Consider the following 12,353-nt stretch of genomic DNA (forward strand, 5'->3'; position numbering starts at 1 on the left):
TGAGGTCTGCCGTACAGTAAACATGCTAGGGAGTGAAACAGGCTCCGCCTGTGATTTCAGGGAACTCTGCTCAGGAAAATAAAGCTAGAGAATCATACTCGGTAACAGTAATGCCCTTAACATGAGACTGATCAACATAGCATGACAAGGCCAGTCGGAAAAGCAAGCAGAGCACAGCACAGCAGGTCACTTCGCTTTCACGAGACTGTGTCCAAGTGGATTACCCTTCTTTCTCAGCTCCAAAAAGGTCCTTTGACTTTCTCCAGCCTAATCCCATCTAGCACCCTCCTTCATCCTGAAGCCTCATGTGCCGCCATCCCCAGACTAGCAGAGGAACGAACAGTCAGCGCACCCTTTACGCACGCGGAGAGATGCGAGAGGCTGGAGGGTAGGCTACGTCACTCCCTCACCCATGCAGCTCTAGTGGTGGGAGCACAAGTGCAAATCTAGACAACACCGTAATGGAAATGCCCACATCATGGCCATGCTAGCTTGTCCATAGCAATCACCTGTCATTGTGCCGCCCAACACCAGTGCAGTTATGGGAGCTTTCCCCAGGACAGGGGAGTCAGATGGGGAGTTAATGAGTGCAGAGTGTGCCCCTCGGTCATGAGGCCAACTCGCCGCTGCTTAGGCAGCATCAGGATTCCTATGTCCCTCGCAGGAGGGCAGGGATCAGGAGGCTCTGGTGTGAATTACAACAGCAAAGTGCCTGGCCAGGCTGCCCAAACACAGCCCATCACCACTGGCTGTAGAACCATACTTGGGAACAGCCTGACCTCTGTATATTAAATACAGCACAAGGCTGAGAAGGATCAAGCATGATTTGACAACTCTGGAAAGCCAGAGTTACTGGCAGCTGGAGCCATAGCATGCAATGCAAAGGGTAACAAAACAACACAAAACAACCCATCTCCCATCTGTCCATCCAGGACACAGGCATCTTTCTGACCAACGGAAGGGATGGGAGAAAAAACCACCACCAGAAAAAGGGCGTTAAGAGCCAAGTTTGGCCAGGGATCAGGTATCACTGGATCAGGATTAGGGAGAAGGGAGATTCCTCGTGGGGCTCTGGTTAACTATCTGGGCTTTTCAGAAGTTGAAAACTCATGGCACGTGGTGGCTGAAGTTGGGTGTGGAGCTGGTGCCTATATAACACTGGAAGGCCTGTATTGCTACTACCTTTATACAGTGGCCCTTAGCACGGCCCCAGCAAGAGGGAACTCCTGCTTGAACAGGAGGTAACATTTTGGCAGCACCTAGCTCCTGCTGGAGGAGAATGATGCTCAATGCACTTGGCTTCTCTACAAGAAAGATCTTCCCTGCTTTATTATGGCTCCAACTTTCAAAGTCCAAAAACCTTCCTAGGCAACTGATATCTACTTTGATAAGCTCTTCCCTCTCCTCCCTTTCCCACTATTCTAAAGGGAAATATCAAGACTGGTTTTTGTTTTGCATGAGTGGAAGAAGCAGTTTTGAATCTCTGCCATTTGCTACATGGGAAATCTGCTTGTGTGTTAATGAAGCAAGGAGTATGACCTTTATGCTGATCAAAGAGATTCTCAGCACTTCATGGTCCATGCAGTAATGCAAACATCCTTGTAATAGCTTGAACATGCTAATAGGATTTACAGGTTTGGCACATTGCTCAGTTTAAAACTTTCATATCTGGTGCAGAAGGAACGTGTCCTATGTACTTGAAGCTACCGATCTGGCTCAAAGGAGTTGGAGGCTAGAGACAGCCTGGAATCACCTATCCCATGCCCATCCTGCTAGCGAGTTTCTAAGCAGGTGCTATCAATAACCAGTTTGGAGTATCCAGTGTTAGCTCTGCTGTCAGGCAGAAATTTCCCATCTTGTTCCTAGTCTAAGGTAAATTCCAACAGCAAACTATTCAAACTGGCCTAAGGAAGTGCTAGAGAGCTGGCTCCGGCTCCAGCTGTTCTGCCTTGTCTGCTGTGCATCTCTCTGGTTTGGGGAGAGCACTTTGGCACAATCAGTGCAAAAAAAAAAAACAAACCCTCAGCGAGATATACCTTCAGGTACTAAAATGTACTGGCCCCATAATTAGCAGTACCTGTGGCTAACTCCATTGGCAGCCAGGGTTCATTCAGTAGTGATTCAACGACAGACACCCACCTGCCCAACACCTCAGAAACATTCCTGGGTTTCCATTTATTTCTGTCCAAAAAGGAGAAGTTACACAAGTGCTGCAGCTCCAGGCATTGTTTATCGCTTTTAAAGGAGATTGTGATCAAGGCCAACATGAAGTCAAGGAAAAAAAAACAACAAAAAAGCCCCCTCAGCTTTCTCCTCTCCCAGTGAGGCCCCACAAGTCAATGAATGAGAGCACCAAGGTGGGGAGTGGAGAGGGGGAATAGTGTTTGCCAAATTTCAAGTGCCTGGCTATTTAGTGCATGGAGAATCCTCATTACACACAGTGACAGGAGCTATCTAGAACAGGCACTCGCCCAGCACGGAGACAGCTCCCATGCTCTTCAATACAGTTCATTTCAGCCACAATTCATTCTAACCCCTTCCAAAATAGCTCTTTGCATGGCAGTTTTGTTGCCAGGAGGGACTGTGGAGTCCAGCCCAGTGAAATCAAGACACACGTGTGCACACGCATTCTCCTTCCAACTGCACTTGCTTCCAGGAACAGCAAGACCCCGGGGGGGTGGGGAGGGGTACTCTATGCAGAGGCCTAGACTTGTCACTACCCAATTCAAACAAAAAGCAAATAGAAAAAAAAAAAAAAATGTTAAAATGTGCTTTTGATACACGGAATGAAGTCAAATAAATACAATGATTTTTTTTTTTTAATGTCTAAATACATTTTATATCCTACACCCAAAGCTCTGTACATTTGGTTTGGTTTTTTTTTTTTTTTGTCTGTTTGTTCAGAATCAAAAACAATTTTTTAGTAGCAAGGAGAGGAAGAGGAGAGAATGGAAGAGACTCCCTGCCAGCCAGGCTAGTGCAGTTGCCCCTGAAGGAAAGCACCCCATTCCCTGCTTTGCTGGAGTATGGTTAACACTTGGATGGTCCACAGAAAGAAACCCTGTAGCCTCAGAGTCCACACGGAAGCCAGCAGGCGCCGATACTCTTCATCCAACCTTCAGCCACTTCTAAAAACGTGACTAACTTTTGTCTGAAGAAGAAAGAAAAGGTGGGAAGCCATGAGGGAGGGAGCATCATAACCAGCTCAAATTGTATGGTAAACCCAGAGCGCTGCTCTCGGGGACAATAACATGCCACAGCTGACGCTGAGCTACAGGCACCACAAAGACCTGCTCAGGCCACGTTCAAAGGGACCCGTGATGCCTGCTTACAGGGCCAGAGGTGCACACGACATTTTACCCCCCAAAGTAACAGAGGTCTGCCCAGCTTCTCTCAAACTGCCTTTACTTCTTCAATTAATCTAGTCCCCTTTGAAAAGGCAAGCGATGCACTTGGCTAAAGGGAATCAAAGCAGGCTGAAGTGCCTCAAACAAACATCAAGCCATGCTTTCAGGGAAAGGAAAACGCACTCAGCAAGTCCAAGCCTTGGCTGCCTTGATTTTCCTCATCTGGAATCAGCAGGTTGAACTCCTTTCGAAGGCTTTTGTTTGAAAAATTAACAACTGAACCTGCTCAACTTCTTTTGTGCCAGGGTATTTTAGCATACATCACCCTTTACAAATAGGAGCACTGGGAACACGGGGATGGCATGTTGTTCGCATACCTGAGTGCTCATCTGTGGGGGCTGATCCAGCCAGCCTTTGGCGAAGGAGAGTGGCATAATTTTCCTCGATCTCCTGGAAGATAAAACACATGTGGCTCTTTCTCCATGTTCCAGCTGGACCTCCTATGCTGGGGATACTCCAGTTAGGGACTGCTTTAATACTGGTGACTTCATGCAAATCACCCCAAATACCAATGGCCAACACTGCACCTTCACCTAACTTAAACCCATTTCCAAGGCAAGCATCCTTTTCCCCATACCAATCTGAATGTCCGCATTTTTTTTAACAAAGCAGCTCTGTTTAACAGTCACATACATTTAGATAAACATACAGGCTTCTCCTGGACCTGGGATTTAAAAACCAGAGGAATAATGCCAATTTTAGCTTCCAACCCTTCCATATATAACACCCCCCCATCTCTGCACACCTCCCCACACCCAAGATCGTCTCATCTTTCCCTCAAATTTCATGAAGGAGAGCTCAAGGATGAAGAACCCCAACTAATTCCAACAGAAGCACACTGTACCTTTAAGTGTTCAAGGTCAGCCTCGATCTTGCGAATGTACTGCATCATCTGGATACGTGACTCTGCAGAGAAGGCGGGGCTTGGTGCTCCGGAGCTGGACTCCTCCACAGTCGCCCAGCGGGAGGCCATGAACTCGGCAAACAGGGAGCTCCCCCCGTCCGACTGGGCCTCCCTGGGGGAAACGTGTTGCTGCTGCGCAGTGTCCAGAGAGGTGTTGCCTGCAGTGCACTGTAGGAGTAGCGAAGACACCTCGTCGTCCGTGGAGCTTTCCTGCACCGTTCCATATCCGTCAAGGATCAAATAATTTCCTGTTAAGAGAAGAGCTTTGGACTAACCGCACCAGCTCAATATAGTCACCAAAAGCCAAATGAACTAGAGACAATTTAAGACGACATTAAAAAAAGAAAAAAAAAAGAAGCGGTAGAGGCCTCATCTCTCAACATATTTTAACGCAGACTAGCTGATGCACTGCGAGTGTGACAGAGGGCAGTGGCTCACTGAACTGGACTGGTTCAGAACCAGGATTCGCAAGCCACCGGTGGCATAAGGGCCACAAATTCAAGAACCACAGAATAAGAAGTGCCCAACTGCTCCAAAAATTTTCGTTTCAGATTCTTATTACGAGACCCTCAAAAAAGCATGCGCGCACACAGTAACACAGGTGTCTGCATGATTAGCACTCGCCAGTGGCATTTCTTGACAATAACAAGGTTGCAGCAAGCTAGCACGAGCGAGCCAGGAGTTGGATTAACCAGATCTGGGCCAGTCTATCTTCAATGTCCCTGCTTAGTTAAACGGAAAAAGTAAACAGTGTAAGAGGTAAAATAATAATAATTAAAAAGTCAGATGTTTAAAGATGTTGGCTCAGTTCTAATCATTTAAAGAATCTTAGTCACACAGGGAAGGAAAAGACAGCGATTGCTAATACACAACTGGATCGTGTCATCTGGCCAATCCAAAAGCGAGTCCAGTTTTTAAATAAAAAAAATATTGATGAATAAGTCCTCCACAGCATGAGAGTCAAATGGAATGTACTTATTAGCAGCTGATTCTGTTACCAGACACACGAAATAGCCACATCTGTGTCAACTGAGTGCAGTGCCGCCGCTCCAGACACGCGGCAGTGGCAGGACCATCCGCCTAGAACCTGCTGAGCCCCGGGAAAGCACTCAAAACTGCCATCTCAGACTGAGGAACTGAGTAATAAGTTGTGCTGATGAACAAGCCTGTACATCCCTTTTGGAAGGCTTGAAAACGTTTGTTTTAAGATGTTACTTGGGGAATCATTAAATATAATATGATATATAAACAAAAAAGCTTTTAAGAGCTTCAGACCTGGCTGCAGGGGAGTCCCTGGAGAGAATTACAAAGCCAAGCCAAGCTGCAGCAAGTTCTTTTTCTGTAGCTCAGACACGAATTTCAACAAGGGCTACAACATGGCAGGTCCCACCAGCCTGACAGTCCACCTGCAGTTACCACAAAGGTTCACCACACCATTTAAGGTTACAATACTGGAAAAAGGTACGTTAGCAGAAATCACAGTAGTGCCCCAAGATGTCATTCTTCTGCTCTCCAAAGAAAATACCCCAAGTTTTGCCTTCATGTTATGCAGCAACAGAAAATACAGATTTGGTGCTCTTATGCTACTGATAACATCTCTAAGTGACTCCAGAGTCATCTCTACATGCACACAGTGATGCTCTTCATCAGAACTTCTGGTATAGGGAGAAATCATTTAAGGACGAGAGAGCAACGCTGCAAGCCTGGGTGTAAGTCTGTAAGTGAGGTCCCTGTGTTGGCTCAAAGGGTTGTGGAAAAGTTGGTTTCAAGTGGCATGAACGGGCGATTTCCAGACTTGGAAAATGAACTTTACAGCATCTCTTTACAGTCCCTAAACAAGGAAACTAGGAGGATGCGGCTATGGAAAGACCTTGGTACACTGATGGTGCTGCAGCAGATTGATGCAATGCTCTCTTTTATGCATGCCCTGAATTCACTGAAAACTAACAGCGCAAGAGGACGGGTCATTAGCTCCTACGTTCTATCCCTAGCTTTGCACCGAGGCCCATGGCAAGCCATTAGCCTTGCAGCTTCTCACTCTCTCCCTCGCAAAAATAGAGAATTAACGAGTTAACATTTGTACAGCCCTTTCTGAAGTACAAAGGATTAGCTATTATTATACACTCCAAGCTGAAAGGACTTCTAAAGACCAAAAGAGCTATTTGTAAGTGTTTCATATTGCATTAGCAAGACAGTTTCCTCATGAGACTATAACTGTGGTCCTCTTTAATAATATATCACTTATTCATCACTGAGCACAAAGTATCCAAGCTCTACCCTTTGAGCTGGACAGATCTACATTCAGTGTAGCGTGGTAAGGGGACCTGCTCACCTGAGATCCGTAACTGCACCTCCACATCCTCCTTCCTTTCCGTCACTTCTCCTTCGGACGGGTTGTCGTCGCTGTGGGCCTCGCGGGCATCAAAGAAGTGCTCTCCATTGTCATCAGGACCCACTCCTTCCAGCTCCGTGAGCGGGGTCTCCACGTTCATGCTTACAAGGTCCATTACTACATTATTACCTGACCTGGCGTCTCTAGATACCAGCTGCACGGCATCCTGTGAAGCTGGGAATTCAGCTGAAGTCCGGATACCGTAACAAGCTGCGGGTTCACTAGTTCCAGGTCTGACAGACATCCGGTCCACTCCAGGCTGGTGCATCTTGTTATTATCAGAGTGCTGCAGTCCACCCTGGTTTCCACTTTCTGCCCAAGCACCTTGGGAAACTGTCCTAAACCTGGGAAAATGCTGCCAGTCTTCAAGGGTCCTCTTCTCCGACAAGCCAAGCTGCTGCACCAACAACTGTTTCAACAAGCCCACTGAAAGGAAACACAGAGTGTTCACTAGTGCACAGAAGCCACCTCAACTGTGTTTGAAATGAAATGGGTCCTTTGATGCCTCTTTTGGAAAGCGCAGACACATGATCAAATCCTCTCACTGTTAACTCTTGGGGGAGAGGAGGGTAGAATACAATACTTGTCACAGCATTGTCTCTTCAATCACGTTACAAATAGGGTAAGTGCAGCACACAATTCCCAATTTACAGATGAGGAAAGACACAGATCAGTGACTTAAATCATCCAGTGAGACAATGACAGCACAGGGAAAAAAATCCAACTCTCCAATTTCCTGTTTCCACAGTTTTAACTACTAAATAAGACTGCTATTAATAGGAGTTCCCATTTAAGGAGCAAGTATCATGAGAACATAAGATGGCAGATCAAAGCAAAGCTCCTGATGCAAATACAAGGTAAAGTCTTAAATAGCGAGATTTCACTCTCACTCCAGTTATTCAAACCAGACCACGACAGAAAAAGGATACTTATTAGGACCCTTTTTGCAACACTCCTGGCACCTCTGAGAAATGCTGTCAGTTCATGTAGCAAAGCAGTCACTAATCTGAACGCAAGGCTGTTACAGAAACGTGCAATGACCCAAAGCTGCGATTAAAATGCGGCTCGCTAAATCTTAGGAGCCAAGAGGCACAGTTGACTGCTAATATCATCCACACACCTCCCACGATGAGTTTTCAACACCCTCCGAGAACAAATACTAGTAATATTCCCACACTAGCCAGAGCTAGAACAGTACTCTCCCATCCTGTAAAAACTTGATGCGAGCTGAATCAAAAGATCTGAGAAGTAAATTATTTGAGAGATTTCACATTCCTTGTGGAGAGGCCCAATGCAGGGAACGAGGGAGAGGGTATGGATGCCTGAAGTCTTGAGGCTTAGAGCGCCAATGGGGTATTGCTATATCAACCCCAAACAGCACAACTCCCAGGGACCCCAACCAAGGTCTGGAACAGCCTGCCATCGGAGGTGGTTCAAGCACCTACACTGAACACCTTCAAGAGAAATTTGGATGCTTATCTTGCTGGGATCCTTTGACCCCAGCTGACTTCCTGCCTCTGGGGGCAGGGGGCTGGACTCGATGATCTTCCGAGGTCCCTTCCAGCCCTAATGCCTATGAAATCTATAAACCACTTCAGAGGTGACAGGCACATATGCCTGTGCCCCTCACATCCATAAATTAACAGAGTCATCACAGGAATTGCCATGTGGGACCAAGCTCAGTGGTCCAGGGTCAGGAGGCAGAGGACAGTACCTCTCCTTCAAAAGAGCAAATCACTGAATAACCACCTTGAAGAGAGCTGATGTTCACAGCTCCCTCAGAGGTTGGCTTACAGCCTCAGGCATGATAATAAACTCAGTCCCAACCCTTTTCACCCCAAATCTGTAATTTGAATGCATGTATGCTGGTACTCTAAATAGCCCATCCTTTTTCATATTACCAAGCACTCCTTAATACTGTGGCAAGGAGTTCCGCACATTAGTTACCTGTTGTTTAAAATGTAACTTGAGCAATAAGACTTTGCACTTCCTCATAGAGCCTCACAGTGTTGTTCTATTTCCAAAGTGCTTTATGGGCAAGAACTAATGACTCCTTATAAATCAGTATTATCCTGCTCTACAGTCAGGGGAGCCGTGCCAGAGCAATTACAGGAATTGCCCAAAACCACAGAAAGAGCCAGCATCTGAGGTATAGTTTCGCTGCAGAAGTCCCTGAACACCAGCCCACTATGTTTCATCTCTCCAATTTCTGCAACCCAGACAGAGGCAACCACTGCTACAGGAATGGGCTAAAGATACTCTTTAGCATCAAACTGTTCCCCAAATTCCCAGAGCCAAAAATCAATCTGCTCCAGGCCACAACCGCCCAAAGTAGCAGAGCTACTCACAGCTCCTTAACGCATCCAGTGCCCACCGCTCTTCTGAGACTCGGAAAGGCACGTCTGCGGTCGCTTGTTCGTAGCACGCAGAGGAGTCTTTCAGCACAAGCTCGTCTTCCTGCTGCTCTTTGCCAAACTGCCTCTCTGTCACGAGGAGATCTTCTACTTCAGACTTCTCTGACATGACAGCTGAAGGAGACTGGGTCTTCAGTAAGAGGGAAGGCTCAAGGCCCAACTCTTTATCTAGCAAACAGAAAACACAGAAGTAACTGTATGTAAGCTGAAGTACTGAAAATTAACACACACGGGCTCTTCCACACGGTCAGCTTTGGAGAAAGTCCCAACACGGTACATTTTTAGCAAGCTGAGCCATTTGAGGTTCTCCTTTCCCAGCTGCAGACAAGCTAACCGTATCTCTCGAAAGCCCGATTTTCACTCCACCGTAGGACTCGTGGTGTGGTGTTTCCAGGAAGAATTTCCACTGCTGTAGCAAGATCCCACTAATGCAAGAGGCATGGCCTAGCACTCCTGCACTCAATCTAGCAGTTATTTGTATCATTACCTGGACTCTGCATGCTGCTGGCTGGAATATCAGGCTGCTCATCTTTCAACTTCTGCTCCTCTTCCTCACGCTCTTCTCTGTGAGAAGGAGACACGAGTTCTTTTAGGAAGATGCATTTACACCCACTACCAACATTATGGCCTCAATTATCCTACTCTAGATGAGGCAAAAAAAAAAAAAAAAATGCTGGAACAGCAAAAAGCCAAAAGTGAACTCTACTTACTCGCCAGGCCCTGGCTGTGGTAATGGTATCACCCTTCTGGTGGAAGCCTCAGTTTTCACTGTCCCTGCCATCTGAGCTATCAGGTCCTGCCATCTGCAAGAGGCCAAAAATAACAGGCAGCGAGTTAAATTGCACAGGTTAATTAGGCTGACCTCACCAGACAGACGCTCCAGCACTGGAAGACTAATGCAAGGGCCTTTGCAGGAACCGTACAGAAGCAGCAGTTGGAAACACAATTCGGCACCGCGAGATCTGCACCCACCTGCCCCAAAGCAAAATATTCTGTGCAATGGACTGATGGCGCTACCCTATCCCACAGTGAAAGGGAGGCAACAGATATTGTGAGTGGATACAGAAGCGGGCGCAGAGATTTTATTCTGTTCCCTAAAAGTTCGTCCAGAAACAAAATAAACCAGAAAGTTTGGTGAAAAAGGGGGAGATTTTTGCTTTCCAAATATGTTTCCCTGTTGCAAGATTCCTACTGGAGTGAAACCAGGGAATATAACCCGGGATTGCATTCCTACCGCTGCTTGGCTTTGTCTCCAGGCATTTTTAACGAAAATGTACAGAGCGCCTGCAAACACACATACACTCCCAAACTACAGCTCTAATTTCTACACTTCAGAATTTAATATCCCATTTGAGATGCCAGCAAAACGAACAAAAGCTTCGTCACACTGAAAAGAGCCTTTGTTACAATAGAAGTCATCCTAATTACACCTCGATTGAAGGAAGGGACCACAAACGTCTTTGTCTGCAGTGAACTTTTAAAATTTCTAATTAATGTTTTAACTTAAAGAGAATTTGCAGCGCTTGTTAAGAAATGCCAGAGTGACATTCCTGGAAGCTGAAGTCTCCTCTCCATCGGCAAACAGCAAGGAGAACAGCAGCAAACACTGGGACCATCTCCCAGCACATCCTTTGACCTTCCATCCCCTCATTTAGAAACCCAATTCTGGATGGATTTCCTTAGGGGATGTGAGGGGTGGGGGTAGGGAGGGCAGAGGCAACTTTAGCCCTGTGACTTAGCCTGCCATCTAAAATTCTCTCCAGAGACTCCCCAGGAATACAGTAATTAGTTAGAGCCAAAAATCATTTGTAATATACTTGTTGTACCATCCATCCATGGATGGACTTAATCAAAACCCACCAGTTACTCTCACACAATGCAGGACACTTAAGTCACTGGATGACAGTTTCTGCTCACTGAAGATTTGGGGCCAGTTTCAAATCCTTAATGTACAGACCAGGTTTTTTTTTTTACCTCATTGCCAACTTCAGAGCCATCCACTCTCCCAGGACAAAATATTCATGAGCTGGTGTTTAAAGATGATACTAGAATGTTATTAATAAAGCCAGGGTCACCTGTTTCACTCATGACAGCAGGTTATCTGCCAAATTCCTTTGTACCAAAGCCAGTAGTTCTCACCTGTCCTATGGACCACACATTAGGCTGAACAGCCACAGCCCCACACATGGGGCTGGACTCGCTGATCTTCCGAGGTCCCTTCCAGCCCTAACGTCTATGAAATCTATGAATTGTATAGTCCATAAGGATGATGTACAAAACACTATACACTAGATACCTTGTAACCACACACAATGCTTGTGCTCAGAAATGTCACGTCTGTAGGCAAGACAGGAGACACCGCAATGAAAACCCTGAGGAAGAGCCCACACTGGCAAAGAGCTTTCATCACTGTGCTTAATAATGAAGGAAAACTCCAGATGGAGGGGAGATATGGGAAGAGAGTTTTAGACATTAATTGCTACGTGTATGTGGACACACATGGCTGAGCTGACGGTGAGCACGCGGACAACTCACAGCTCCCTGGACAGCAGAACAATTCCTCAGGCAGTGAGAGATACGATCTCTCTTTAAAAGGTGACAAAAACAACACGGCACAGCATAGGCGGCCAAGCCCCTCACTTACGCGTTTTTTTCCGAAACGGTCTGCGCCACTAGTTCGTAAATATGGGCGCCATTTTCTGACATGGAGATGACAAAGAAAGCTTTGTTATCTGGAGAGACAGAGAAAGAATCGTTTAATCCAACACTTTGTCCTGCACAGTTTTATCTAGAAAGCACTGAAATCAGAAAGATACCTACGTATGCTTTTATTACCCAAAAGGGAACTGAGAGAAGAGTTTGTGAACTAACCCTCCAGGCAAGCTACATAAACATGAAAGGGTTGTTTCAACTCAGGCTTTCAAGCCTGACAGAAAATAATTATTGCTTGTCACATCACATCACGTTAAATGTGGTTTTATTTCCCCTCTCACTTCTCTGGTCACTTTGCACTTCTACAGCAACTTTCACCTGGGGAAGCTCCAAGCACTTTAGTTTATGGACTCTATCCAAACTCCTTCCCACGCCACGTAAGGGAAATTGCTGCTCTGTTTTATGGATGGGCAACACATGCACAGAGGTTAAATAACTTGCCTAAGGTCACAAAGAAAGTTGGCAATACAATCAACAAATTGAACCCTGGTGTCCTGAACCTTACCCCCCCCCCCGACCCCTGC

General features: G+C 46.3%; 1 protein-coding gene across 2 annotated transcripts in view; it reads right to left on the reverse strand.

Moving 5' to 3' along the window:
* Positions 1–797: 797 nt before the first annotated feature.
* Positions 798–12,353, reverse strand: part of ARHGEF12 (Rho guanine nucleotide exchange factor 12) — a 53,871-nt gene continuing 42,315 nt past the window's right edge. For both annotated transcript variants that reach the window (XM_019510081.1, XM_019510072.1), the window contains 8 exons: positions 11,762–11,849; positions 9,828–9,920; positions 9,605–9,681; positions 9,052–9,285; positions 6,644–7,129; positions 4,252–4,559; positions 3,725–3,797; positions 798–3,151 (listed from right to left, as the gene is read on the reverse strand). In XM_019510081.1, the coding sequence (XP_019365626.1) occupies positions 3,141–3,151; positions 3,725–3,797; positions 4,252–4,559; positions 6,644–7,129; positions 9,052–9,285; positions 9,605–9,681; positions 9,828–9,920; positions 11,762–11,849 (1,370 nt within the window). In that variant the 3' untranslated portion in view covers positions 798–3,140. The remainder of the gene's footprint in view (positions 3,152–3,724; positions 3,798–4,251; positions 4,560–6,643; positions 7,130–9,051; positions 9,286–9,604; positions 9,682–9,827; positions 9,921–11,761; positions 11,850–12,353) is intronic.

The sequence above is a fragment of the Gavialis gangeticus genome, unplaced genomic scaffold (genome assembly GCF_001723915.1).
Source record: "Gavialis gangeticus isolate Ggan-Ray unplaced genomic scaffold, GavGan_comp1, whole genome shotgun sequence".
NCBI classification, from domain to species: Eukaryota; Metazoa; Chordata; order Crocodylia; family Gavialidae; genus Gavialis; species Gavialis gangeticus.